This window comes from Hemitrygon akajei, chromosome 13 (assembly GCF_048418815.1).
Source record: "Hemitrygon akajei chromosome 13, sHemAka1.3, whole genome shotgun sequence".
Taxonomy (NCBI): domain Eukaryota; kingdom Metazoa; phylum Chordata; class Chondrichthyes; order Myliobatiformes; family Dasyatidae; genus Hemitrygon; species Hemitrygon akajei.
The window spans coordinates 74,831,493-74,859,279 of NC_133136.1; the positions used below are offsets into that span (position 1 = coordinate 74,831,493).

Genomic DNA, 27,787 nt, shown 5'->3' on the forward strand with positions numbered 1-27,787 from the left:
CCAGGAACTTATCTAACCTAATACCTTTCAAAACCTCCAGCACATTCTCTTTCTTAATTTCTGTATACTCAAGTGTGTCAGTCTGCTGTAGGTTATCCCCACAATTGCCAAGGTCCTTTTCACTGATGAATACTGAAGCGAAGTATTCATTAAGTACCTCCGCTACCTCCTCTGGCTCTATGCACATGCTTCCACTCTCACTCCTGATTGGTCCTATTCTCACATGGCTCACCCTCTTGCTCTTCACATACTTGTAGAATACCTTGGGGTTTTCCTTAATCCTGCTCACCAAGGCCTCCCATGGCACCTTCTAGTTCTCCTAATTTCATTATTGAGCTCCTTCCTGGCACCCTTATAATTTTCTAGAGCTCTAGCAGTACCTAGTTTCATGAACCTTTCATAAGCTTTTCTTTTTAACTAGATATTCTATGTCCTTTCTACACCATGGTTCTTTAACCCTGTCATCCTTTCCCTGCCTCAGTGGAACATACCTATGTAGAATGCCATGAAAATGTTCCCTGAACATTTGCCACATTGCTGTCATGCGTTTTCCTGAGAACCTCTGCTTCCAATTTATGTTCCTAAGTTCCTGCCCAATAGCATTATATTTCTGCCTACCCCAATTAAATGTTTTCCCAAACTGTCTGCTCCTATCCCTCTCTAGCACTATGGTAAAGGAGATAGAGTTGTGATCACTACCTCCAGAATGCTCTCCCACCAAGAGATCTAACACCTGATCAGGTTCACTTCCCATTACCAGATCAAGTATGGCCTCTCTAGTTGGCTTATCTACATATTGCATCAGGAAACCTTCCTGAACACACCTAACAAACTCCACCCAATCTAAACCCTTTGCCCTCAGGAGATGCCAGTCAATATTAGGGAAGTTTAAATCACCCATCACAACTACCCTGTTATTATCGCACGAAATAGGTATTAGGTATTGCAAACTTTTTCTTGCAACTGTAAATATATGACAACTTTCTTAAAAAAAATTGAAGCTTATGCTAATAGATTTTAGTCATATCTCTGAATGGACTTCTGGCAAGTAAATCAAAGAGCTGTGTTTAAAGCAATGCCGTAACACAATGGACGGCCTTCACCAGGTCCTGGTCATTTGAATTAATTGATCATTTGTTGCTGTAATCTTTGTTATGTCACTACTTCAGTTTAATTACTCTTTTTTTTTAAATCATTAGTACCAAAAACTGTCACTGACTTGCATGTGTGAGGCTTGGGAAGATATTTTAATGCAAATGGACCTAAGGCTGACAAAGTTTGTGCAGGTTAGTATTGGCAAAAATAATCCTATTTCAGTTGTGTGTTGTGTTAAATAACAACCCCAAAAATCCCCTGGAACAAACTACTTGGTATTGTTTGTCTGTAATGCAGTACACTTTCAAGATGTAACCCAAACATTTCTGAAACCAGGAAGGTGGTTGTCGTTAAATGATCACAGGAAGATCTGACTGCCCTCGGGGAGAATTGTGCAAAAACTAAAAGGCCCAACTGTGTGAATAACAAGTGTCAGACCTATGTGACTATTTCATTAGATCTTTGTTTTCTCAATAAGTATGTGGCCAGGAAGAATGTGTGGGTACAATTCAATCAGTGAAGAGTGCTTTGATTCATATAAGTAAATCAAACTATGATATCCAGAACCTTATTGCACCATGTGATCCATCACCATAATAGAGTTGTTGTAGGTTGGTATTTGCCATTCTTAACTGACTCTTAAGTCCCAAATGTAATCCAAGAGGATAGAACTAACAGGAAATGGGTTTTCACCGTGGTCTGAGTGTGATGATCTCTTAAGTTCACATAATTTCCACAGTATGGTTTGTCTTCTCAGTCGAGAAATTGTCAGAATCAGGTTTATGATCACTGACATATGTCATGAATTTTTTTTGTTTTTGTGGCAGTGTAGAACTTCACTGTTCACTGACAAATAAAACTACAAAGATTAGATTTATTTGTCACGTGTATATCAAAACATTGGAACCTAAAGTGAAATGCATTGTTCTTGTCAGCACTCAACACTATGAGATATGCTGTGGATAGATCAGAAGGGTCACCGTGCTTCTGGCGCTAACATAGCATGCCAACAAATTACTAACAAATTTGTATGTATTTGGAATGTGGGAGGAAACCAGAGCACCTGGTGGAAACCTACAAGGTCACGGGGAGAACGTACAAACTCCTTACAAGTTGCAGGGGGAATTGAACCCCAAACATTGAATGTGCATCTTCAGGCTCCTCAGCCTTCTCCCTGATGGCAGTAATGAGTAGAGGGCATGTCCTGAATGATAAGGGTCCGTAATGATGGATGCTGCTTTTGTGAGAAACCTCCTTTTGAAGATGTCCTCAATGATGTGGAGTATTATGCCTGTCTTGGAGCTGACTGAGTCTACTACACTTCACCGCCTCTTTCGATCCCATACATTGGAGCCTCCATACCAGTTGGTGATGCAACTAATCGGAATGCTAACTGAGTGGATTCATCTGCAGTAGGGAAGAGAGAAAGTCCTCATCAATTCCATGATTCTTGATATCTGCTTTTTAACATCCTTTATAATACAGGTGTCCCCCGCTTTACGAATGTTCGCTTTATGCCACTTTGCTTTTACAAAAGACTTACATTAGTAACTTGTTTTCGCATTACAAAGAGGATTTTGGCTTCTACGAAAATTTTTCCCATATAAATTAATGGTTCTTTACGCCATTTCAGCTTAAGAAAGGTTTCATAGGAACGTTCTATCTTTGTAAAAGGGGGACATCTGTACAAACTTTACTTGTGTCTTTCTCTAAACCGGACAATATATTACAGCTATGGTATTTTTAAAAATAAACAAGTCTAATTATCTCAGATCTTTCAAAGCAAGCAAAAATCCTTAATGATTAAGTATCTTTTTGAAAGAAAGCTTTTTTCTTGTGCATGTCAAAGAACATTTAAGTGTTTCATGAAAGTTCAAGATTCCAAAATAGTTCTTAAAACATTGCAAGAAGACTAATGGCTTGTCCTTAATATTTTTGTTTTTGAGAAGCTGAAGGACAAACTCAGGGTGATGGCAATAATATGGATCAAAAAAAAAAGCAAGTCCACTGTAATAAAGTGAATTCAGTTCAATAAACAAAAGGCCTACTTATTAAAAACATCTAAGGAACTCTAAGAGGGAGGTGCAACTTGCTCTTATATGGTGAGGACATTAGATATCAACTGTTAGGATGGGAAACAGCTTCTTCCTCCAGGCTGTGAGACTACTGAACTCTTTGCCAGCACACCCCCCCCCCCCCCCCCCCCCCAGGTCTCATCACATATGAAGTGCTGGTAGCATATACTGTTTACTTTTTAACTTGTGTTCTACAGTAAATGCACCTTGGTCTGGAAGAACATTGTTTCATTTGGTGTATACAGGTATAATGCCTGTTTTGTTAATTTATTGAAATACAATGTGGAATAGGCCCTTCCAGCCCATGAACTTGAACTTGGAACTAATCATAATAGGTATTATATTCAAAGTGAATCTTGTTACTGATCTCTTTGATTAATTATATCCTGTCCTGCATTGGAACAAAAATTTACACTAAATCTGACCTCTGTCTTGGTAATCTAATACGTAGTCCATCTGGTAGTACAAGTTGAGTACTCCTTATCCAAAATGCTTGGGGCTGGAAGTGTTTCTGATTTCAGATTTTGGAATGTAGGTTTCCCCTGCTATCCGAAGGTAGAGCATTCCTATGAAATCAGTTGTAAGCCGAAATGTCGCTAAGCAAAGAAGCAATTACCATTTATTAATATGGGAAAAATTTTGTGAGCGTTCCCAGACCCAAAAAATAACCTACAAAATCATGCCAAATAACACATAAAACCTAAAGTAACAGTAACATTTAGTAAAAGCGGGAATGATATGATAAATACACAGCCTCTATAAAGTAGAAATACTTTCCTGCAATCATTGTAGCACTGTCTAGTGTAGCGAAATTCTCACTACTTAGCGCTACTAGCATAGCAGAAGCAGTCTCATACCAAATAACAAATCATACCAAATATCACATAAGAATACACAGCCTATATAAAGTAGAAATAATGTATGTACTGTACAGTGTAGTTTCACTTACCGGAATCAGGAAGACAGCAAGCACACTGATGATGGTGTGTTAGGCTGAGTTGTCGGAGGTTGGGGTGCATGGAACACAACGGGAAGTGTTTTCTTATCAATGCCTTTAAGTGCCCTTGTATTTTCTGAATGGTTCACTAGTAGAAGCTTAAGGCCAGCATCACCAGTGGCATTAATCATAGGCATTAAGGTAAACCTGGGCTTCGATGCCTAGTGTCCCTTAGCCTGCTTTTCTTCTATTGAAATAAATGTCTTGCTCGGCAATTTTTGCTCGGAACTTTTTGGCAGCTTCAGTATCAGTGGAAGCACTCTCTCCAGTAAACGTTAAACTACGAAGCTACCCTCTCCTCAGAAACCGATCAAACCATCCATGACTACATTTAAATTCCACTTTCGCAACAATTTCATTACCATCGTCCAGTGTTTTCTGTTTCAGCTTATTAAAAAGACTGACTGATTTCTCCTTAAGTATAAGATAACGGAACACCATGCTTTGTACACCCATCAATCCACTCAAGCAATAGACTTTCCATTTTATCCATTATTTGATGCCGACTAAGAGAGACCACTTTGCTACAAGCAGAGCCAACAGTAACATCGGCAGCTTTCAAGAGTCTTTTTCCCAGCGTATAAATAGTGCGAATGGTTCAACGTGCGGACAATGTCCTTACTTGGTTCACCACGATCGAAACGTTGAATTATGTCTAGTTTTACGCTAAGTGTAACACCCTTACGAGCTCTCTTAGGCTTTTCCGATACCTTAGAACTCATCTTCCTAACAGATGCACAAAATAAATCGACATAAAGCACAGATGCTCACAGGCAAGTGTTTAAACAATGGCGGCTAGAATGCAGTTCCGGGGGAGGAGCTTGGCTGCTTGGGGCGCACGCTGCCTATTTTCGTAACAGTGAAAACACCTTCTGTTAGCGAAAACAGGTAACTAATGTAGGTCTTTCATAACAGTGAAGTGTCGTAAAGCGAATGTTCGAAAAACGGTGGCCACCTGTATATAATAAGATAGCTTGGGATCGCCATCATTTCGAACTCTGTATTTATGTACAATTGGTAATCAATCTTTATTTTACACTTGCTTATCACATGTGTACTTAACAGGAAAATTATTACATAACATTAATACAATGAAAATGTAATTGTCCAGGGTAACAAAAGCAGCACAGCAGCAATGGGAGAATATCTGAATCAGCTATTGAACAACAACAAACAATGGCAGACTTTCAATTGCCACTTACAATGTCGAGCTTTGATTAAAAGGTTACAATACTCTATTTGTAATGTACTTTTTTTAGGTTTGATGTAAGGTATAATAATGATCAGTATTGTAGGCTTGCTTTGGTGTTAGATTTTCATCAGAGACAATCTTGGAAAACTCATCAATGAATTTTTCTGCTGCCTCATGATCAACAGACTTTAGAAAATTAATGTCATACCTTTTCTTTAATTTCTGTAACTAACTTGCTGAATATTCACAGTTACCTTCAATTTTCAGTTTGTCGTGATACATCTTTGCTTGTTTAATGATCAGCATACCATTAAGCAGCATGCGTTGACTCTGACACTGATGAATCAAATCTTTTAATACACAGTCGAGATCTGCATTTTTCACTTTATGAAGTGTTTTTTTCTGTTTTTCATTATCTTCTATCCATTACATATGTGAGCTCACTTCTCAGAACTGTCCTTGGTGTGCAGAGACCTGCACGTTGCCTGGGAACTTTCCCAGTGCCTTGTGGAATTTTCCATTTGTGATGTCATGTCAGCGCTCAAATAAGTTTCAGATTTTGGGGGTTTTCGGATTTTGGATTTTCAGATAAGGGGTACTCGACCTGTATTTGCAAATAACCATTATTGTTATATTCTATATAAATGAACAAAGATTGGAGAGTTAATTCAAGATTATTAGACAAAATAAAGTTAATTATTTAATTTCATTATTAAGATAAGATCTTAATGCTTAAAATGTTATAAGTGGTCACACAATATTCAGAAATATAGCTCCTTGGAGACCGAAACTTATTAAGAGTGTTACAGTTGTTATTCCATTTTCATTGGGGTAGTTGATCATATGCAGTTATCATTATGGTGCAACTTAAATGCTTTAGCAGAGAATTCCTTCGGTGGCATTTGAAATAATTATGCTTTAACCAAGTCAGAGAGAAGATAAGCCTTTCATCCCAGTAGTCCAGAATTTCATGGGAACAGTAAACATCCATGCTCACCATTCCCTTACCTGCTGCATTAATTTCTTGAATTAACCTAGTATTCCCTTAATCATAAAGCCCACAGAATCACTTTGACAGCCAGGAAAGCTACGCTCTCAGGCTGAAATACTGTCAAGGAGTTTATATATGAATGTTTCTAGTTTTGATGGATATTCAAAAATCAGTAAAGATTAAACATTACAAATGTATAAAGATTATTGAAATGTGTCCTTTAAAATTAAAAACACATAAAATAAATATGTTTAAAATAACCCAAATAATTCTAAGTATAAAATAGCTTGTCTAACAGCCATTCATTCTCTACTGGCAAGGTTTTCTGCTTTTATCCCCCATTGCTCATAACTGCTTGGAAATTAATTTTGTCTATTTCCATTGCTGTGTAATAGCCTGTATGGTAGTGAGAATCCCAGATGTGAGATTATTTGCTCCAGAATCTTCAAATGTAATTATTTTTCTGTTTAGGAAAAAAATACTCAAACTTCAGTCCAGGAAGAATTCATGCAACTCCTGATGTGGGGTAAAGCTAGGTAAGTTTGTTAAGCCTCTTGAATATTATAACAAAAATATGATTAAAATAGCACATGCATGTTCTTAATACGGTAATTTATCTGACAGATTCATTTTCCTGTTAGGTAATGACAAACCATCATTTCAATACCTTTTAAATATGTGTAAAAATTGGCATGTAGCATGCCTGTTTACATTTGATTTGCAAACCCTCAATTTTGACATGTTTACTCCCATCATGGTAGGTTGTCAGGTTTGCTTCAAATGATTGACATTATTTCTTTATAGTTCCATTTATTTGTAGTTTTTGTAATTTTTTTTCCAATGTGTTTCTGAAACTCCTTAATCTCTCTGAGGATGATGATGCTAACTATAAGCTGTTTTGAAATATTTATTCTTTGATTCTTGTTTTCCCTTAGGGCCTTCTTTTTAGCACCTGTTTAATCAATTCATTTTATTTTATACTTTTATATCTTCTTCTGTTGGTGCTGATTTTATTTTATTCGTTTTCAAGAAACCTGTTCTAAGATTTTAAAAAATCAATTTTATTTAACTGTCTCTATGTGATGTTCATTGCCCTCTAAAGATCAAGTTCATTTTGTGGGCTGCCTGCTAAAGTTAACTTTGATTTAACTAATTTATATGGTGCTCCTTTCTCACCATAACTTCCCATAAGTTTTAATATCTCTCAAAGGCTTATTTAATTTTACATACACATTTTCTTGATTTTATTTGGATATTGCTTTGCTGACTTTTAAATAGATATTTTTAAGTTATTTTAATTCTTATATAATAAATTTATATAGGTGAAACCAGTATTTTGAACCAAGTGCCATTTTTCTGCTTTTCCTGTCTTAATCTTTCATCCATTAGCTTCTACTGTGTGCATAAGTGCATTTCTTATGTGATTACCTTCATCTCTTTTCAAATTTCTTTTACATAATTCCACTGCCTCTACTTGTGTATTAATTTTCACCTGTTTTAACTCTGCCTGTTTTTTTCTTGGTTCAGCGCATCCAACATCTTTAACTCCTCCATATCCATCCCTCTGTTACTGTTCTTTGTGAAATACTTTGCTTCTTGATTAGTTAAAAATTTGACAAGGTATCTACATTGTCTAACTGTAAGTAAAATGTGTGTGTTTTTGTTTGTAGTCCAGAATTGCAGTCTTTACTTATGAACCAGCTAACAGTTAAAGTGAGTATACTGAAAGATATAAAGAATTAAATAAAAATTTTGACAACTGGTAGTGATCTTGAATATACTAATAAAAGTGGTTTTGGTAAAGTTATTTCTTAAATTTGGTACAACCTTTTTGTGAAATGTACTGTTGATAGCTTCCATTTCGCGTGTGAACATATTCCTTTGTTTAAAACAGGGTTTAAAGAAGCTTGGTCAGTCCATCGAATCATCTTACTCTAGTATTCAGAAACTGGTTATTAGTCACCTACAAAGGTAAAATATCATTCTTTTAAATTGAGGAAGAGTTTATTATTGAAGCTTTTATGCTGCACAACACCTGTAAGATATGATTAGAATCAAACTTACATTTTTTAAAAATATTGTCAATATTTCATTTTTATAGCTGTGAACTAAACAAATACGGATTTTCCATTGTTCTTGCTTTGGGCTTATTTCATTTAGGACAATATTGTTACTTTACAAATTTCCAGAATTATTCCCATGAGGAACATGAGCTTTTCAGTCTCCACCAGGATGTAGTTGCTAAATGAATAGCAGTTTTTAAATCAATGCAATTCTTCTACTACTTCCAATATCTGGCATTCGCTATCCAAACTAAATTAACTGCAAGCACTGAAGTGGAATACAGCCATAAATGCAATCTAAATATTTGACTGTTACAACAATCATCATCTAGAATGGACAAATACAAACACAGATATTTCAGTCATAGTATGGTGATGTCACCTGTTAATAACAGTGAAAGGTAATATAGATTTAGTTTTTATAAAGCTACCAAATGGAGCAAGTTAATATTTAAAATGAAAGTAGTATTGTTAAAATAGTATATTTGAACTCAAACCACCCCTACCCTCCCCTACCCCAGCCAACTCATGAGATACCAAGTTAATAACTAGTGGAAAAAACAAAATAAGATTTGAAATGAATCTGTGAAGCATAGCTGCTCTGGCAATTGAGCGTGGCTTTATTTAGCCCAGTAAGAATGTTGCAGTCAATCATAGAAATTACATAAGTGGCAACCATGCAAATGGTTTCATTTCATTATAAGGGAAGACTTAACAGCAGAAGAAATTCTAGATGCTTAGGAAAGGAGAGCCATTTTGAACTTATTTCCCACTGCCAAATTGCTTTTGTGGACTTTTAATAAGGTGGGTAACACTGGAAAGAAGGGTTTATTTCTCCTCTTTTGTTAAGTATGGGACTGGCATCACATAAAGTCAAACCAGATCAGGATGATCAGTTCAGCTCCTTAAAAGATTGCATTTTTACAACAATCTGGTAGTTTTCATGGGTGATACTGTCAGTAATTACAAGAATTATGAATTGAAACATGGAGATTCTGTAGATGCTGGAAATTGTAGATATTGCAGAGCAACACACACAGAATGCTGGAGGGACTCAGCAGGTCAGGCAGCATCTGTGGAGAGGAATAAGCAGTTGACATTTTGGGTCATGTCCTGAAACATCTACTGTTTATTCCTCTCCATAGATACTCCCTGACCTCCTGTGTTCTTCCAGCATTTTGTGTGTTATTATAGAATCCTCTCTCACAATTTGTCACTGAGAGGGTAAAATTACTATTCATTATTGCTAGTACACCTTGGCACCCACCTTGATTCAGAATTATTATGAAGAATTTACAGAATGCAATTTGCATATTTCAAGCTTTCATAAATACTGATACGATTTTGACAAGATAGTCTTCTTTGAGGTAAATCTCCGATCTTCAAGATATAAAATGATAATTTAACACCTGTTTAAGATCTCAACTGTAACTTGAAACCTCCAATATTGTAGGATTGCATGGAAGATCAGCATAAAGTCTGAGTTTATTTTTAATTGGGATTTGTTCCCATAAACTCTTGAATAAAAAGCAAATGAGCTCCTAATTAATCCATTGTGAGCATTAATCCCACAAGGCTAAAGTCTGCATAATAAATTTCATGATTTCATTTAGAAGATAAAATATGAAACTGCTGATATAACTGAAATTGCATGGTGATTCTTAAATAATAAGCATATTTCATACAGATAGAAATAAAAGACTTTTGGCATTATAAATTTAGTTTTTCAATTGCATTGTCTGTTATATGGCATATTTTTAGGATGAAAAATCCTTTTATGATGTGACTTTTATATACTGTATCATGAGTTGTTTTTCTGTTGCTCTGTCTTCTTCACACACAGTGGATCAGAGGCTCTTCTGTACCATTTAAATGAACTAAAGGGAATGGCTATGTGGAAGCAGAAATACCAACCTTTAGGATTAAATGTACCAGCAATAGAAGGTATATTTTAAATATTTTGAAATTTATAAATACAGAAATTAATGACTATTAAGAAATTGGATATGATTATTCTCAGTATATAGAGTTTTTTTTATTTAAAATAGGTATCCTTGATAATTCAAGTGTATTTCTAAAACACATGGTGCAGCACAGTGCAAAACACATGACTTCTATCAGAAAGAAGGACAATAGCAGCGAAGGCATGGGAACACCACCGTCTGGAACTTCCCTGCCAAGTCAGACACCATCCTGACTTGAAAATAGTTTTCCATCCTACACCACCACTGATTCAAAATTCCCTAATAGCATTGTGGGTGTACCCGCACGTTGAGGACTGCAGCCTTTCAAGAAGGTAGCTCTGTACCACCTTGTCAAGAACAACTAGTAATTGGCAATTAAATACTGGCTCAGCCTGTAAGGCTCATGTGCTTTGAATAAATATTTAGGGAAAAAAAGACAATCTGGTCCATTATAATTTACTGTGATGTCTTTTCTATTGGTGGATCGCGCTATTGTCATAAGTCCATTTTATGCTTGTGAGACATAGGCATTCTATAGCAGACATGCCAGACTTCTCTATGAAGAGTACTCCACTGCCAAATTCTGTCCCAAACAAACCTCCCCAGCACATGTACATTGCTGAAAGGGTCACAGATCAGGTGGGCAGGACATGTCAGAAAAATGTCTTAATGACAGGAGGGAGGGCAAACAGAAAAGATTCCCATACATTCTCAGAACATCCCTGAAAGGCTTTGTTATTGATGCGTACTACTGGGAACCATGAGCATTAGATTGTTCACTTTGGTGTACCTTCTTAAAAAGCGGGACTTGCTCATATGAGGAATCTAGAATGGATGAAGCAAACAGGAATAGAGAATCTCAAAATTCATTCTGGCCTTTCGAGCCTGCTCCACCTTTCAGTAAGGTTGTGGCTGATCTGGCTGTAGACTTAACCCACCTGCCTTTTCTCCATAACCCAAAATCTCCTGCTATACAAAAAGCTATCTAACTGTGTCTTAAGTGTATTTAATGTGGTAACCTCTACTGCTTCTTGGCAGAGAATTCCACAGATTTACTACTCTCTGGGGAAGTGTTTTCTCATCATCTCCATCCTAACTCTATTCCCCCAAATCTTGAGGCTATATCCCTAGTTCTAGTCTCACCTATGAGTGGAAACAACTTTCCTGCCTCTGTCTTATCTATTCTTTTCACAATTTGTTATGGTTCTATAAGGTCTCCTCTCAATCTTTGGAATTCCAGCAAGTATAGACTAGGTGGCTCAATCTCTCCTTGAAGGCTAACCTCCTTATCTCTAGAATCAATCTGGTGAACCCCCTCTGCACCACCTCCAAAGCCAGTACATCTTTCCTCAAGGAAGGAGACCAGACTGCACACAGTACTCCAGGTGTGGCCTCACCAGTACCCTGTATAATTACAGCATAACCCCCCTGCTCTCAAATTCAGTTTGCCTTCTTGATAACCTGTTTCATCTGCAAGCCAACTTTTGCTATTCAGGCATAAGCACTCCCAAGTCCCTCAGTATAACAGCATTTTACCATTTCAATAATAATCTGATCTTCTAGTTTTCCTTCCAAAGTGGTTGACCTCATTGTTCTCCATCAGCCAGATTCTTGCCCACACAATTAATCTATCTATATCTCTCTGTAGGCTCTTTACATCTTCTGTACAATTACCTTTCCACTCAATTTAATGTCATCAGCAAACCTAGATACGTTACATTCAGTCCCCTCTTCCGATTCATTGATGTAGATTGTGAACAGTTGCGGGCCAAGCAGCAACCCCTGTGGTAAAACTTACCACTAACCAGAGGAGTACCTATTTATCCCAACTCCCTGCCTTCTCTCAGTGAACCAATCCTATATCCATGCTAATACATTGCCCCCATGCATCCTTATCTGTCTTTTATATGGCACCTTATCAAACGACATCTGAAAATCCAAGTATGCAACATCCATCTCTTCCCCTCTATCCAATGTGCTCATATCCACAAAGAACTCCAGTAACTTTGTTATTCGGAACCTGCTCTTCATGAATCCATGCTGTGTCTGCTGATGAAGCCACTTCTATCCAGCTCTCTTGCTATTTCTTCCTTAATGATAGTTTCAACCATTTTCCTAAATACAGACATTAAATTACTCACCGTTTGTCTACATCTTTTGTTAAAGGGTGGTGTGGCATACACTGTGTACCAATCCACCAGGACCTGTCCAGATAATTTTGGTCATCTATCACAAACACATCTGCTAAGATTTCTGCCATTTCTTTTAGTACCCAGTGATGCATCCCATCAGAACCAGGGGATCGGTCTACATATAGACTATTATTTTCTCATCAGTACCTCTGGTGATAGAGGTTATATGTTTTGGCATGTTAGACATGTCAAAATACTATAGACTTGATGTCATGGTCTTATTCAAAGACAAGTGACTACCAACAATAGATTCACATCACTGTCTAACTTTAGTGGAGCTAGTGCTGATTTATTTCAGTCTTATGAATTTGATATTATTTCCCAACAAGACACATTTATTTTTGCTGATGATAATTCCAGTAGTAAGTTTGTAGACGTTTTGTTGAGTTTTTGTTTGATTTTCATGGCTATCACAAATTAGACAATGTGATCCAACTGTATGATAGACCAATTATAATCCCTTACTTATTAATAGTGAGCCAAAGAAAGTTACAATTGAGACATCTGCAACTCAGAATTCTGTGTTTACCTCTTTTTGCTGTGGCATATTGGAAAGCCACCATAAGGTTAAATTTTGATGTACTACTGGTCAATACTTACAAAACTTGTTTTCTTTCAAAGATGCCATAAGTGCTGTGGGAACATTCATTCTAAAAGCAAATGAGTTGTTACAGTAAGTACAAATTAAATATGATGTATTTGATTTTGTCAGTGTGCAGAGGCTGATTCATTAACAGAAAATGAAATGTGTTTCAGCAGACAGCATTAAACCCAAAGAGCTCTGATATGGGCAGCACCACTTTCATATGGAATTGCTGCCAGTCCATCCCCTCATATTTGGTAGCTGTCTGGATGTGCATCACTGCTCACTGTAATGACATAGGTAGGAAAAGAAAAAGTTTAGAGAGCTAGGTAGAAAGCTGAAAAGTAAGCCCTGGATTGCTGCCTGTGCGTAGGTGAGGGTAAGAATAGGATGTTTTGGCAGATGAATGCATGACTGACAGACTGGTGCAGGGAGTAGTACTTCAGATTTCTGGATCGTTGGAATCTCTTCTGGGGAAGGTATGACTGGTATAAAAGGGGCAAGTTGCATTTGAACCCAAGGGGAACCAATATCCTTGTGGGCAGGATTGTGAGAACTGGTGAGGAGGGTTTAAACTAATTTAGCTGGGGGATGAGAACCGGAGTGATAAGGCTAAGGATAGGGAGGTTGGTATAAAACCATAAGGTATAGGAGCAGAATTAGGCTATCTGGCCCATCAAGTCTGCTCCGCCATTCAATCATGGTTGATCCTTTTTTTTCTGTCTCCTCCTCAACCCCAGTTCCCGGCCTTCGCCCTGTAACCTTTGATTCCGTGTCCAATCAAGAACCTATCAATCTCTGCCTTACGTACACCCAACAACCTGGCCTCCACAGCTGCATGTGGCAACAAACTCCAGAAAATCACCACTCTTTGGCTAAATAAATTTCTCCACAGCTCTGTTTTGAAAGGGCGCCCCTCTATCCTGAAGCTGTGCCCTCTTGTCCTAGACTGTCCCACCATGGGAAACATCCTTTCCACATCTACTCTGTCTAGGCCTTTCAACATTCGAAAGGTTTCAATGAGATTCCCCCACCCCCCCATCCTTCTGTATTCCAGTGAGTACAGACCCAGAGCCATGAAATGTTCCTTGTATGATAACCCTTTCATTCCTGGAATCATCCTTGTGGCCCTCTCCAATGACAGCACATTTTTTCTAAAATGAGGTGCCCAAAGCTGTTCACAATATTCAATGTGAGGCCTCACCAGTGCCTTATAAAGCCGCAGCATCACATTCTTGTTCTTATATTCTAGTCCTCTTGAAATGAATGCTAACACCTTCCTCACCACCAACTCAACCTGCCAAGTTAACCTTCAGGGTGTTCTGCACAAGAACTCCCATGACCCTCTGTATCTCAGATTCTTGGATTTTCTCCATGTTTAGCAAATAGTCTGCATATTCTACTACCAAAGTGCATGACCACGCATTTTCCAACATTGTATTTCATTTGCCACTTCATCGCCCATTCTCCTAATCTGTCTTAAGTCCTTCTGCAACCTACCTGTTTCCTCAAAACTACCTGCCCCTCCACCAGATCTTTCAGTTTTTTGAGCACCTTCTCTGATGTAACAGTAACTGCACCCACTTCTCTTCCTTCACACGCTACAACATCAGGCATACTGTTAGTGTCTTCCACAGTGAAGACTGACGCAAAATATTCATTTAGTTCATTAGCCATTTCCTTGTCCCCTGCTATTATTTCTCCTGCCACCACTCTACTATATCCTAATTCCACTCTCATTTCTCCTTTATTTGTAACATACTTGAAAAATCTTTTACTATCCACTTCAATATTATTTGCTAGCTTGCTTTCATATTTCATCTTTTCCCTTCTAATGATATTTTAGTTGCTCTTTGTAGGTTTTTAAAAACTCCCCAATCCTCTACCTTCCCACTAATTTTTGCTTTGTTGTGTGCCCTTTCTTTTGTTTTTACAATAGCTTTGACTTCCCTTGTCAGCCACAGCTGTACTATTTTACCATTTGAGTATTTCTTCCTTTTTGGAACATACGTGTCCTGCACCTTCCTCATTTTTCCCAGAAATGCAAGCCATTGCTGCTCTGCTGACATCCCTGCCATCAGCTCCTTCCAATTTACTTTGGCCAACTCCTCTCTCATACCACAGTAATTTTTCTTACTCCACTGAAATATTGCTACATCAGACTTTACTGTCTCCCTATCAAATTTCAAGTTGAACATAGTCATACTGTGATCACTGGTTCCTAAGGGTTCTTTTATGTTAAGCTCCCTAATCGCCTCTGGTTTATTACATAACAGCCAATCCAGTATAGCTGATACTCTAGTAGGCTCCACTACAAACTGCTCTAAGAAGCTATCTCTTCGGCATTCAACAAACTCACTCTCTTGAGATCCTTTACCAACCTGATTTTCCTAATCAACTTGCATGTTAAAATCTCCATTGACTACCATAACATTGCCCTTTTGACTCACCTTTTCTATTTCCTATTGTAATCTGTGGTCCACCTCCCAACCATTGTTGGGAAGCCCATATATAACTGCCATCAACGTCCTTTTACCCTTGTAATTTCTTGACTCAACCCTCAAGGATTCAGCGTCTTCCAATCCCATGTCACATCTTTCTACTGACTTGATGGCATTCCTTACCAGTACAGCCACATCACCCCCTCTGCCTACCTTCCTGTCCCTCTATTGTAACTTGTAAACTTGGACATTCAGTTCCCAACTACAACCATCCTTCAGCCACAATTCAGTGATGGCCAAAACATCATACCTGGCAATCTGTAGTATTGCAACAAGATTATCCACCTTATTTCTTATATTACACACATTTTGATACAACTCCTTGAGTACCGCATTTGCTGTCCTTTCTGACTCTGCAGAGCATACAAGCAGAGGCAGTATGTAATGAGTCTGTCAGGAAGGACAGGCAGATGATAGGGCAAAATTGTAGTCAGTGGAATAATTTGTAATGTAGCAAAGGGATAAAATCAAAAAGAGTGATTAATACAGGACTGAAGGTGTTATATTTGAATGCATATGGTATACAGAGTAAGGCAGATGATCTTGCGGCACAGTTACAGATTGACAGGTATGACGTTGTTGGCATTATTGAGTCATAGCTGAAAGAAGGTTATAGTTGGGAGCTTAACGTCCAAGGATACACTTCGTATCAAAAGGATAAAGAAGTAGACAAAGGGGGTGGCTCAGCTCTGTTGGTTTAAAAAAAAATGAGATCAAATTCATAGGCAGAGGTGACATAGGATAAGAAGATATAGAATCTTTGTGGAAAGAGTTACAAAAAAACTGCAAGGGTAAAAAGATCCTGATAAGAGTTCTATACAGGCCTCAGAGCAGCAGCCAGCATGTGGGCTACAAGTTACAACAGAAGATGGAAAAGTCAAGTCGAAAGGATAATATTGCAATAGTCATGGTGAATGTCAATATGCAGATAGATTAGGGAAATCAGGTCGGTGCGGGATCTCAAGAGAGAATTTGTAGAATGCCAAATAGATGGCTTTTTAGAGCAGCTCGTGGTTGAGCCCACTAGGGGATCAGCTATTCTGAATTGGCTGGTATGTGATGATCTATATTTGATTAGGGAGCTTAAGGTAAAGGAGCTCTTAGGAGCCAGTGGCAATATTATAGAATTTATCCTGCAATTTGAGGAGAAGCTAAAGTCAGATGTATCAGTTTTTAGGAAGTCATTCCTGCCTGTGGCCATCAAACTTTACAACTCCTCCCTCGGAGGGTCAGACACCCTGAGCCAATAGGCTGGTCCTGGACTAATTTCCACTTGGCATAAATTACTTATTATTTAATTATTTATGGTTTTTATATTGCTATATTTCTACCTATTCTTGGTTGGTGAGACTGTAACGAAACCCAGTTTCCCTCAGGATCAATAAGGTATGTCTGTATAGTAAAGAGAATTAAAGAGGCATGAGGGAAAAGCAGACCAAAGTTAATTGGAAGAGGACACTAGCAGGAATGACAGCAGAGCAGCAATTGTTAGAGCTTCTGGCAGCAATTCGGAAGGCACAGGACAGATACATTCTAAAGGCAGGATGACGCAACCATGGCTGACGGAAAGTCAAAGCCTGTGGTGGGAAGTTAGAGGATTTGGAAGGTTTTAAAAACCAACAGAAGGCATCTTAAAAAAGCCAAAAGGAGGGAAAAAATGAAATGCCAAGTTAAGCTAGCCAGTACTTCAATGAAGATACCAATTTCTTTAAAAATATGTATAAAGAGATGCGAGAGCGGATATTGGGCCACTAGGAAATAATGCTGGTGAGGTAGTAATGGGGGAGAAGGAAATGGCGGACAAACTGAATAAGTAGTATTCTGCATCAGTCTTCACTGTGAAAGACACTAGCAGTATGCCAGAAGTTCAAGAGTGTCAGGGTACAGAAGTGTGTGAAGTTGCCATTACTGGAGAGAAGATGCTTGGGAAACTGAAAGGTCTGAAGGTAGATAAGTTAGATAAGTTGCCTGGACCAGACGGACTGAACCCTGGGGTTCTGAAAGAGGTAGCTGAAGAGATTGTGGAGGCATTAGTAATGATCTTTCAAGAATCACTGGATTATAGGCCAATTAACCTGACCTCAGTGGTTGACAATATGTTGGAGTTGATTGTTAAGGATGAGGTTTTGGGGTATCTGGAAGCATATGATAAAATAAGCCAAAGTCAGTATGGTTTCCTTAGGAGAAAATCTTGCCTGTCAAATCTGTTGGTATTCTTTGAGGAAATAACAAAATGATAGACAAAGGAGAATTGTTGTGTAGTTGGATCAACCAACTGTGCAGTTCTTTAACCAGTCAGAGGGAAAACATTAAGAGGCATACAAAATCTGAACCAGGTCAATTGAAACAGTTGAGTCATCTGTAGATTGGGAAAAAAAGTAGAAGATGGAATGGATTAAAAGGATCAGAAGGGAAAAGATTTTTTTCCTAATTCAAATATCTAGCAACCGAAGACATTGCTCTTTTAAAAAAAAAGGATAAGAATGAACATATCTAGTGCTTCTTGTTCTTTAGTATGTAAACAAGATATTGATACAGTAAATTTCCTGTTGAGCAGAGCAACTTGGAAAACTATTCCCTGATTCCAGCAGTTCATTGACTATGTGTACCTAAATAGCTTAATATATTTAATATTGATAGCTTCACAGTTATTGCACCACAAGTTCCATGACATTAAATTTTAAGAAATAGTCACATAGGCATTTGCAGTCCAATGTAAAAGGGGTTTGGTTAAAGTTTTATTCTCTTTCATTATCAATGTGATTCTTACTTAATTATTAATATTTCTGAATATCGGAGGCATTAAAAATTGTAGAGGAAACCTTTGAACCAAGGCAAAGCTTTTCTCATTGCTTTGCCCATCAAAACCTCCCAACCAATACAGTGATATAATATGAATAACTGGAGACTGCCCATTAAACCAAATATGAATTCTGAACTAAATGGAAGTAAATGTTTTATAATACTTCACTGAGTTGACCCATTCTCAGTTACCAACATGTTTAGAAAATTTATAAAATCATTTGAGATTTTACATGAATGAGTCTGTTCTGCAATAACATGTTCACATATCTATCTATCCACCTAAAAGACACTTTTATCCGTTACTGATAATGAAAACTTTTGTCTTCATTGCAATTATCCATGCTGGGTTGTGGCACACCAAGGAAAATATTAGTTTTGCCTTAAATATAGCTATTAAGAAAAACAATGATTTCATTACTAAAATAATTTGTTCTATTTCAGGGTTATAGACAGTAGTATGAAAAGCTTCAAGGCATTTTTCCGATGGCTATATGCAGGTGAAGAAAATCTAATTTTATTAGATACATTCTTAGTTCTATCTAGTGTATGTTCAATTTTGAATGTTGTTTCATTTCTATAAGGTAGCTTAGGTCCAATTAACAAGATAATGAAATTCACTATTATTAACACTACTTTGGACAAAGTCAAGCATGATATTTGGATTATGATGGTTATTTAGCCAGATAAATATATATTTAATGTTAAATATAAAAATAGAAATTGATAGAAGTTGATTATAGACTTGCTTTTAAAAATGATTGTATAGAATTTTATTATGTCTGTTCAAATATCCACTCAGTGCAAAATTGCTGAATTTGGCAAGTAGAGAGCGGGAAGAGTTTAAAAAGAAGAGCACCATATACAGCGGGCAGCGGAGTGAGAGGGTAGCAGAGTTGCTCAAACCGGGCTTCAGCGAAGAACTGATTCACAGATACCAGTCTTCAGCTTCCCCAGCGGGCTCTTCCCTTTCTCCCGTGCCATGCTCCTCCTGTGACATGTGGGAACTCGGGAAGGCTGACAGTGTCCCTGAAGACTACATGTGCAGGAAATGTGTCCAACTGCAGCTCCTGATAGACCGCATGGCGGCACTATTTGGACTCAATTTGGAGCATCCGAGACCAGAGAATGTTGTGGATAGCACATTTAGAGAGTTGGTCACACCGTAGTTTAAGGATCGAAGGAAAGATGGGGAATAGGTGACCAACAGGAAGAGTAGTAGCAGGAAGGTAGTACAGGAGTCTCCTGCGGTCATCTCGCTCCAAGACAGATGTACCACTTTGGAGTCTGTTGGGGGAGATGGCTCATCAGATGAAGGCAGCAGTAGCCAGGATCATGGCACCGTGGGTGGCTCTGCTGCGCATGAGGGCAAGAAAAAGAATGGCGGAGCTGTTGTGGTAGGGGATTCCATGGTAAGGGGAATAGAGAGGAGCTTCTGTGGCCGCAAATGAGACTCCCATATGGTGTGTTTCTTCCTGGGTGTAAGAGTCAGATGTCTTGAAGAGGCTGCAGGGCATTCTGAAAGGGGAGGGTGAGCAGCTAGTTAGGTACTAACGATATGGGAAGAAAACGGGATGAGGTCCTACAACCTGAATTTAGGGAGCTAGGAGATAAATTAAAGAGAAGGACCTCAAAGGTAATCATCTCAGGATTATTACTAGTGCCACGTGCTAGCCAGAGTTGGAATAGCAGGATAGCTAGAATGAATATGTGGTTTGAGCGGTGGTGCAGGAGGGAGGGTTTCAGATTCTTGGGGTATTGGAATTGCTTCTGGGGGAGGTGGGACCAGTACCATCCAGACGGTCTACGTCTGGGCAGGGCCAGGATCAATGTCCTAGGGAAATTGTTTGCTAGTGCTGTTGGGGAGGCTTTAAACTAATATGGCAATATGGCAGGGGGATGGGAACCCACACAGAAAAGAGAGGGAAGTGATGCAGAGACCAAAGCTAGAGTTAGTGAAGAAAAAAGTAAGAGTAGAGTGCATAAAAGTAAAAAGCAAAAATTGCATAGGTCACTAGATTCTAAAAGGACAAAGCGCACTTTATCTAAATGCCCGCAGTTTTAGAAACAAGGTTAGTGAACTTGTGGCACAGATCATTATCAAGGCATATGATGTGGTGGCCATTACAGAAAGCTGGTTGGAAGGTGGAGATGACTGGGAATTAAATATCCAAGTGTATCAGGTAATATGGAAAGTTAGGTAGGAAGGCAGAGGAGGTGGGGTGGTGCTCTTAATTAAGGATGAGATCAGGGTGATTGTGAGAGATGATATAAGATCTACGGAACAGAATGTTGAGTCCATCTGGGTAGAGATTAAGAATAGTAAAGGAAAAAAAGATCACTGGTGGGTGTTGTCCATAGGCCACCTAATAAAAATATTGCAGTGGCAGAGGCGATTAACCAAGAAATAACTGAGGCTTGTAAAAATGGAAGGGCAGTTGTCTTGGGGGATTTTAACTTTCACATAGATTGGGTGAATCAGGTTGGTCAAGGAAGTGTTGAGGAGGACTTCATAGAATATGTCCGTGATGGCTTTCTTGAGCAGCATGTTAGTGAACCTACAAGGGAAAATACTATCTTAGATCTAGTCCTGTGCACTGAGACAGGTAAAATTAACGATCTTGTAGTCAGGGATCCTCTTGGAAAGAGTGATCATAGTATAATTGAATTTCGCATACAGATGGAGGATGAAATAGTTAGACCTAAAACTAGGGTATTATGCTTGAACAAGGGAGACTACAACAGGATGAGGGAGGAGTTGGCAAATGTGGATTGGAAGCACAGGCTATTTAGTAGGACAGTTGAGGAACAGTGGACTACTTCCAGAGATTTTTCACAGTGCTCAACAGAAGTATATTCCAGTCAAAAGTAAGGACAGTAAGTGTGGGGAGAGCCAGCCTTGGATAACTAAGGAAGTGAAAGATAGTATCAAATTAAAAGCTCATGTACAAAGTCGCAAAGAGTAGTGGGGGACTGGAGGATTGGGAAAACTTCGAAAAGCAACAGAGAACAACTAAACAAGAAATAAGGAAAGGGAAGATAGAGTACGAAAGTAAATTAGCATAAAATATATAAAAACAGATAGCAAAAGTCTTTATAAATATTTAAAGTGGAAGAGGGTGGCTAAAGTCAACGTAAGTCCCTTGGAAGACAAGAAGGAGAAATTGATATTGAGTAATAAGGAAATGGCTGAGGCATTGGATGACTATTTTGTGTTGGTCTTCACTGTGGAGGACACATGTAATATGCCAAAGAAGGATGTTATGGACGAAATGGGAGGTGAGGACTTTGATAAAATCACTGTCACTAAAGAGATAGTGATGAGCAAACTAGAGGGCCTAAAGGTAGATAAGTCCCCTGGTCCTGATGGGATGCATCCCAGGGTGCTGAAGGAATTGTCGGAGGTTATAGTAGATGCGTTGGTAATCATTTATCAAAACTCTCTAAACTCTGGGCAGGTCCCGGCGGACTGGAAGACAGCAAATGTCATGCCACTTTTTTTAAAAGGATGTAGGCAAAAGAACATAGAATAGTACAGCACAGTACAGGCCCTTCGACCCACAATGTTGTGCCAAAACTTAAAGCCTGCTTCCCATATAACCCCCCACCTTAAATTCCTCCATATATCTGTGTAGTAGTCTCTTAAATTTCACTAGTGTATCTGCCTCCACCACTGAATCAGGCAGTGCATTCCACGCACCAACCACTCTCTGAGTAAAAAACCTTCCTCTAATATCCCCCTTGAACTTCCCTCCCCTTACCTTAAAGCCATATCCTCTTGTATTGAGCAGTGGTGCCCTGGGAAAGGGGTGCTGGCTGTCCACTCTATCTATTCCTCTTAATATCTTGTATACCTCTATCATGTCTCCTCTCATCCTCCTTCTCTCCAAAGAGTAAAGCCCTAGCTCCCCTAATCTGTTAAGAAGGGCAATTATAGGCCAGTTAGCTTAACATCTGTAGTCGGGAAAATGCTTGAAGCTGCCATTAAAGAAGAAATAGCGAAACATTTAGAAAGAAGTGGTTCCATTAGACAGACGCAGCATGGATTCAGAAAGGGCAGATCCTGTTTGACAAACTTACTGGAGTTCTTTGAGGACATATTGAGTGCAGTGGATAGAGGGGAACAGGTGGATGTTGTATACTTGGATTTTCAGAAGGCGTTGGATAAAGTGCCGCACAAGAGACTTTTAAATAAGATACGGATGCATGGAGTTAGAGGAAGTGTATTGGCATGGATAATGGATTGGTTAACCTATAGAAAGCAGAGAGTTTCTACACCAATTGGTGTTTCTCCAATTGGCAGTCAGCGGTGAGTGGGGTGCCGCAGGGGTCGGTGCTGGGCCCGCAGCTGTTTATCATTTACATTGATGATTTGGAAGAGGGAATAGAGTGTAGCGTAGTGAAATTTGCTGATGACACTAAACTGAGTGGAAAATCAAATTGTACAGAGGATGTGGAGAGTCTGCAGAGGGATATAGATAGATTAAGTGAGTGGGCCAAGGTCTGGCAGATGGAATACAATGTTGATAAATGCGAGATCATCCACTTTGGAAGGAATAATAGAAGAGCAAAATATTATTTATTTCAAGACGAAGAATAGCCCTTGAGTCTGTGAAAGCGGGGGTGCAAGATGACTCACTGACAGACTACAAGGTAACAGACCTAGGAATGGAAATGAAGACAAAACAGACAACTAGCATGGCATTTGACAGAGCAGCAGCGCCGGTAGGACACAAACTACAATGCTGCATCTGTGGCTGGACAAAGGTAACATCAGAGAAGGGGCTTAAGATCCACCAGGGCAGGAAAAAGTGCTTGAGGGAGCTTGGCAAGGGGCCTCACATTGACCATTACCTTCTAAGAGGTAGATCAAATCAGTCGAGTGAAGCCCAGTGGCAGGACAGACACCACAGTCCACACTATCACACCCCAGGCGAAGCTCAACCAACCACATTTCCACCAACGGAAACGAGTCCAGAGCCCAATCAGCCACGGCCAGCAGCAGAAAGGAAGATGGAAGGATGACAGCCCCAAATATTGTGTCCTAAATCCTGCCAGAAGAATGAGTGGGAGATCATCACACAGACCTAGTCCATCTTCTAGAAGGACTGAAGGGAAGTGTGGAAAGAAAACTGGAGAAGTGGGGAGACACCATATACAGCTGTGGGGTAGAGAGATTTGGAGTGAAAAAACAGAGGACACAGAAGGAACCTTCAGACCAGCCTAAGTCTAGGAGACAGCAGGAATTCGAAAGACTGGTGAAAGAAAGGAGACAGCTGAGGAAACAGTGTCCACAGAAGGAGAAAGGAAGGGACTCAGGGTATTACAAGCAGAAATAAAGCAGTGCTTGACAAAGCTGCGAAGAGCAGAATGCTTGAGAAAACAACATAAGTAGAAAGAATGGGCGAGGGCAAGCTTTTACAGAGACCCTTACAAGTTCGTCAAAAGCCTCTTTGGCAAGGAGAAGAGCGGGCTCCTTAGAGTTCCTGTGAGGGAACTGGAGGAGTGCCTGAGGAAGACCCACTCTGACAACCAGAGGCATGAGCCAGTCACCATTCCGAATGACATGCCATCAATCCACCCACCTGAGCACCAGATGGACGTAAGGTCCCCTACATGGAGAGATGCGGGAAGTAAAGTTAAACGAGCAAGATCAGCATCAGCTCCAGGGCCCAATGGTGTCCCATATAAGCTCTATAAGAACACCCCAGCATCCTGAAATACCTTTGAAATCTAATGAAGGGTGGCATGGGGGAAGGAATTATACCTAAGGCATGGCAAAGGGTGGGATGGATACTAATTCCCAAAGAGAAGAATTCCTCAACAATCAGCCAGTTCCATCAGATCAGTCTCCTAAATATGGAAGGAAAGATCTTCTTTGATGTTGTGGCTCAAAGACTCTCAGTCTTTTTTCAGAGCAACAACTTCGTCAACACATCAGTGCAGAAAGCAGGAATACGTGGTTTCCTAGGATGTCTGGAACATGCAAATGTCATCTGGCACCAGATACAAACTGCCAAGAAAGAAAAGAAAGACCTGCATGTGGTCTTCCTAGATCTTGCCAATGCCTTTGGGTCGGTGCCTCGCGAGACTCTGTGGGCAGCACTCAACTTTTTCCAGGTTCCAGAGGGCATCACAAAGCTGGTCAAAGTGTACTTCCAGGATCTGCAGTTCTGTGTCAAAACACAAGATAATACCACCACATGGCAGCACCTTGAGATAGGCATAACGGCGGGCTGTACCATCTCTCCTCTGGCATTTATCATGGCAATGGAGCTCATTATCCAAGCATCACAATGGGTGGTCGGAGGGGAGCGCTTGAAGAATGGGCTGCATCTTCCTCCAATCAGGGCGTATATGGATGACATGACCACAATAACAACAAAAGCATATACCAAACGCCTGCTGGATAAACTCCAGGGAAACATCAAATGGGCACAAATGGGGATCAAACCCAGTAAGTCTCGCAGTATCTCAGTTGTCAAAGATCGGCTCACCGACATAAGGTTTTGTATCAATGCTGAGCCAATACCAACTATCCTGGAGAAGCCCATCAAAAGCCTCGTATGTTGGTACAACACAGACCTCAGAGACACTGAGCAGGTGGAACAACTAAGGCAGGATACAATCAGTGGCCCCAAGCTAATCAAGCTAATCGGCTCTCCCAGGGAGGTTGAAGCTTTGGTGCTTTCAGTTTGGACTGCTGCCCAGACTTATATGGCCAGTTACTATCTATGAGGTCATGATGTCTCATGCAAATCGGCTGGAGGGGCTGGTGAACTCACATATGAGGAAGTGGCTTGGGTTACCGAGATGCCTTAGCAGCACAGGACTTTATGGGAACGGAGCCCTTTCTCTGCCAGTTTCTAGCCTGTTGGAGGAATACAAAGGGGCCAAAACAAGGCTGGAAATGACACTCAAAAAATCTTGGAACCCAATCGTAAGAGGCGTTGCTCCTGCTGTAGCAACAGGGAAGAAGTGGACCCCAGCCACAGCAGTACTGGACGCAGAAGCTGCCCTCCGACACCAGGACATAGTGGGCTATGTCCAACAGGGCAGAGGAGGCTTTTGGCCTTGGAGTATTGAAACCTACCTGACAAAAGGCTACTACAACTGAACGCCGGAACCTGGTGGTGGAGGAGGTGTGCCGCCAAGAAGAAGCAGCCAGATGTGCCAAAGCAATATCCCAAGCCAAGCAAGGCTGCTGGATGAGGTGGGAGGGTGTTGAGAGGAGGAATATCACATGGTGTGAGCTGTGGAGCATGGAGTCAAACAGATTGAGCTTTATCATCAGAGCAACTTATGATGTCCTGCCCTCTGTTACAAACCTAAACCTTTGGCTGGAAGAGGATCCAGCCTGTCCTTTGTGTGCAGTTCTGGCATCCCTCAAGCACGTCTTGGTAAGTTGCAAGACCAGCCTAATACAAGGCAAATACACCTGGCGACACAACCAAGTGCTGAGGTGTTTGGCAGCTGAACTTGAGTGTAAGAGAGTAACCACCAATGCCAGGGTTCTCAATGCCCAGACAACGGTCCCACAACTACCATCCTTCATCTGGGGAGGGGAAAAACCAAGGCTAACCCTTGCCTCACGACTCATGCCCACTGAGTACAGCCAGGGACTGGGAAATGCGTGTGGATTTAGGCCAGAAACTTACCTTTCCACCTGAAATTGCAACAACCAACCTGCGGCCTGATCTGGTCCTTTGGTCCAACTCCTGTTGGCACTTCTTTATCATTGAGCTGATAGTCCCCTGGGAGGACGCTGTGGATGGGGCTTATGAACGGAAAAGGCTGCGACATGCCAACCTTGCAGTTGAAGCAGAGGAGCGAGGCTGGAACGTAAAAGTGCACCCAGTTGAGGTGGGGTGCAGGGGCTTTGTAGCCAGTTCCACCGTAAGGCTGCTGAGGGAAGTAGAGTCAGAGGGCAGGCCCATAGGAAAGCAATCAAAGCACTTGCTAATGCCGCCAAAATGAGCAGTCACTGGCTGTGGCTGAAAAGAAGGGATGCTGTCTGGGCTGCCAAGTGACCATCTAGAGATTAACCATGTGACACACATCCAGGCCTGACCAGCCTGTGGTGGGCCTGCCTCGGCTGAGTGTGTCTTGTGATAGAAGGCCGAAACACCCAGTGATGTCGAGGTACACAACTGACGATGTGTCGTAACAGTAGTAACATCATCTAGTGGTCATCTTTAAGAACTACTTCCACTCAAGTCAAGTGCAGTACAGAAACTTTAGGGATTGTAACATCTAGTCCTATTAATGAAACTAATTAAACTTTAACTGGTGAAAGATTGCAGCATGCTGTTGTGCAGAGGGACTTGGGAGTGCTTGTCATGAATCTCAAAAAGTTGGCTTGCAGGTACAACAGGTTATTAAGAAGGCAAAAGGAATGTTGGCCTTTACTGCTAGAGGGATTGAATTCAAGAGCAGGGAGGTCATGCTACAACTATACAGGGTACTGGTGAGGCCGCACCTGGAGTACTGTGTGCAGTTCTGGTCTCCATACTTGAGGAAGGATATACTGGCTTTGGAGGCAGTGCAGAGGAGGTTCACCAGGTTGATTCCAGGGATGAGGGGGTTAACCTGTGAGGAGAGATTGAGTCACCTGGGACTATACTCTCTGGAGTTCAGAAGAATGAGAGGGGATCTTTAGATTCAGATTCAGTTTATTGTCATTTAGAAATCACAAATGCAATGCAGTTAGAAAATGAGACAGCGTTCCCCCAGAATGATATCACAAAAGCGTATGACAAAACAGACTACACCAGAAAATCCACGTAATGTTTGGCAATCCCCAATCCAGAGTCTGGAGAGGCTGCTGCGTATTAATATCGCGCTACCGTCTAGCACGTTCCCCGGAAAGGAGCTCCAAAGCCACCAGACAAACAAGACCAAAAACTAAAGCTGCAAGACCTGCACAAAACCACATAATTGCAACATATAGTTACAACAGTGCAAACAATAGCATAACTGATTTTAAAAAAACAGACTATGGGCACAGTAAAAATAGTCCAAGATGTTAAAGGACTGTAAGTTCAAAAGACATCACCACAGTTTCCACAAGTCCCCAGGGTCCCGACAGACTCGCCATCCCACGCCGGCGGCAGATGGGAGTACCCCCGCTATGGACTTCCAAGGCGCCGCCCGACTCAGCCTCGCAGACGCAGCACACAATGGAAGCTCCGTCGAAACCAGCCTCACAGACGGAGCACACACCGAAAGCGACCTGAGTCCGTCGAAAGGACTCCGAGTCCCTCGAACCTCCAAGCCAATGACCATCCCCTCTGGCACAGCTTCTCCGAGCACCATCCTCTGTCGAGCGTATT

General features: G+C 40.4%; 1 protein-coding gene across 1 annotated transcript in view; it reads left to right on the plus strand.

Annotated features, from left to right (window-relative positions):
- anapc4 (anaphase promoting complex subunit 4) overlaps nt 1-27,787 on the plus strand; it is an 89,917-nt gene that overhangs the window by 32,578 nt on the left and 29,552 nt on the right. The window contains exons 11-17 of the mRNA XM_073064886.1: nt 1,200-1,286; nt 6,822-6,886; nt 8,021-8,063; nt 8,245-8,321; nt 10,257-10,357; nt 13,191-13,242; nt 18,900-18,955. Coding sequence (XP_072920987.1) covers nt 1,200-1,286; nt 6,822-6,886; nt 8,021-8,063; nt 8,245-8,321; nt 10,257-10,357; nt 13,191-13,242; nt 18,900-18,955 — 481 coding nt within the window. The remainder of the gene's footprint in view (nt 1-1,199; nt 1,287-6,821; nt 6,887-8,020; nt 8,064-8,244; nt 8,322-10,256; nt 10,358-13,190; nt 13,243-18,899; nt 18,956-27,787) is intronic.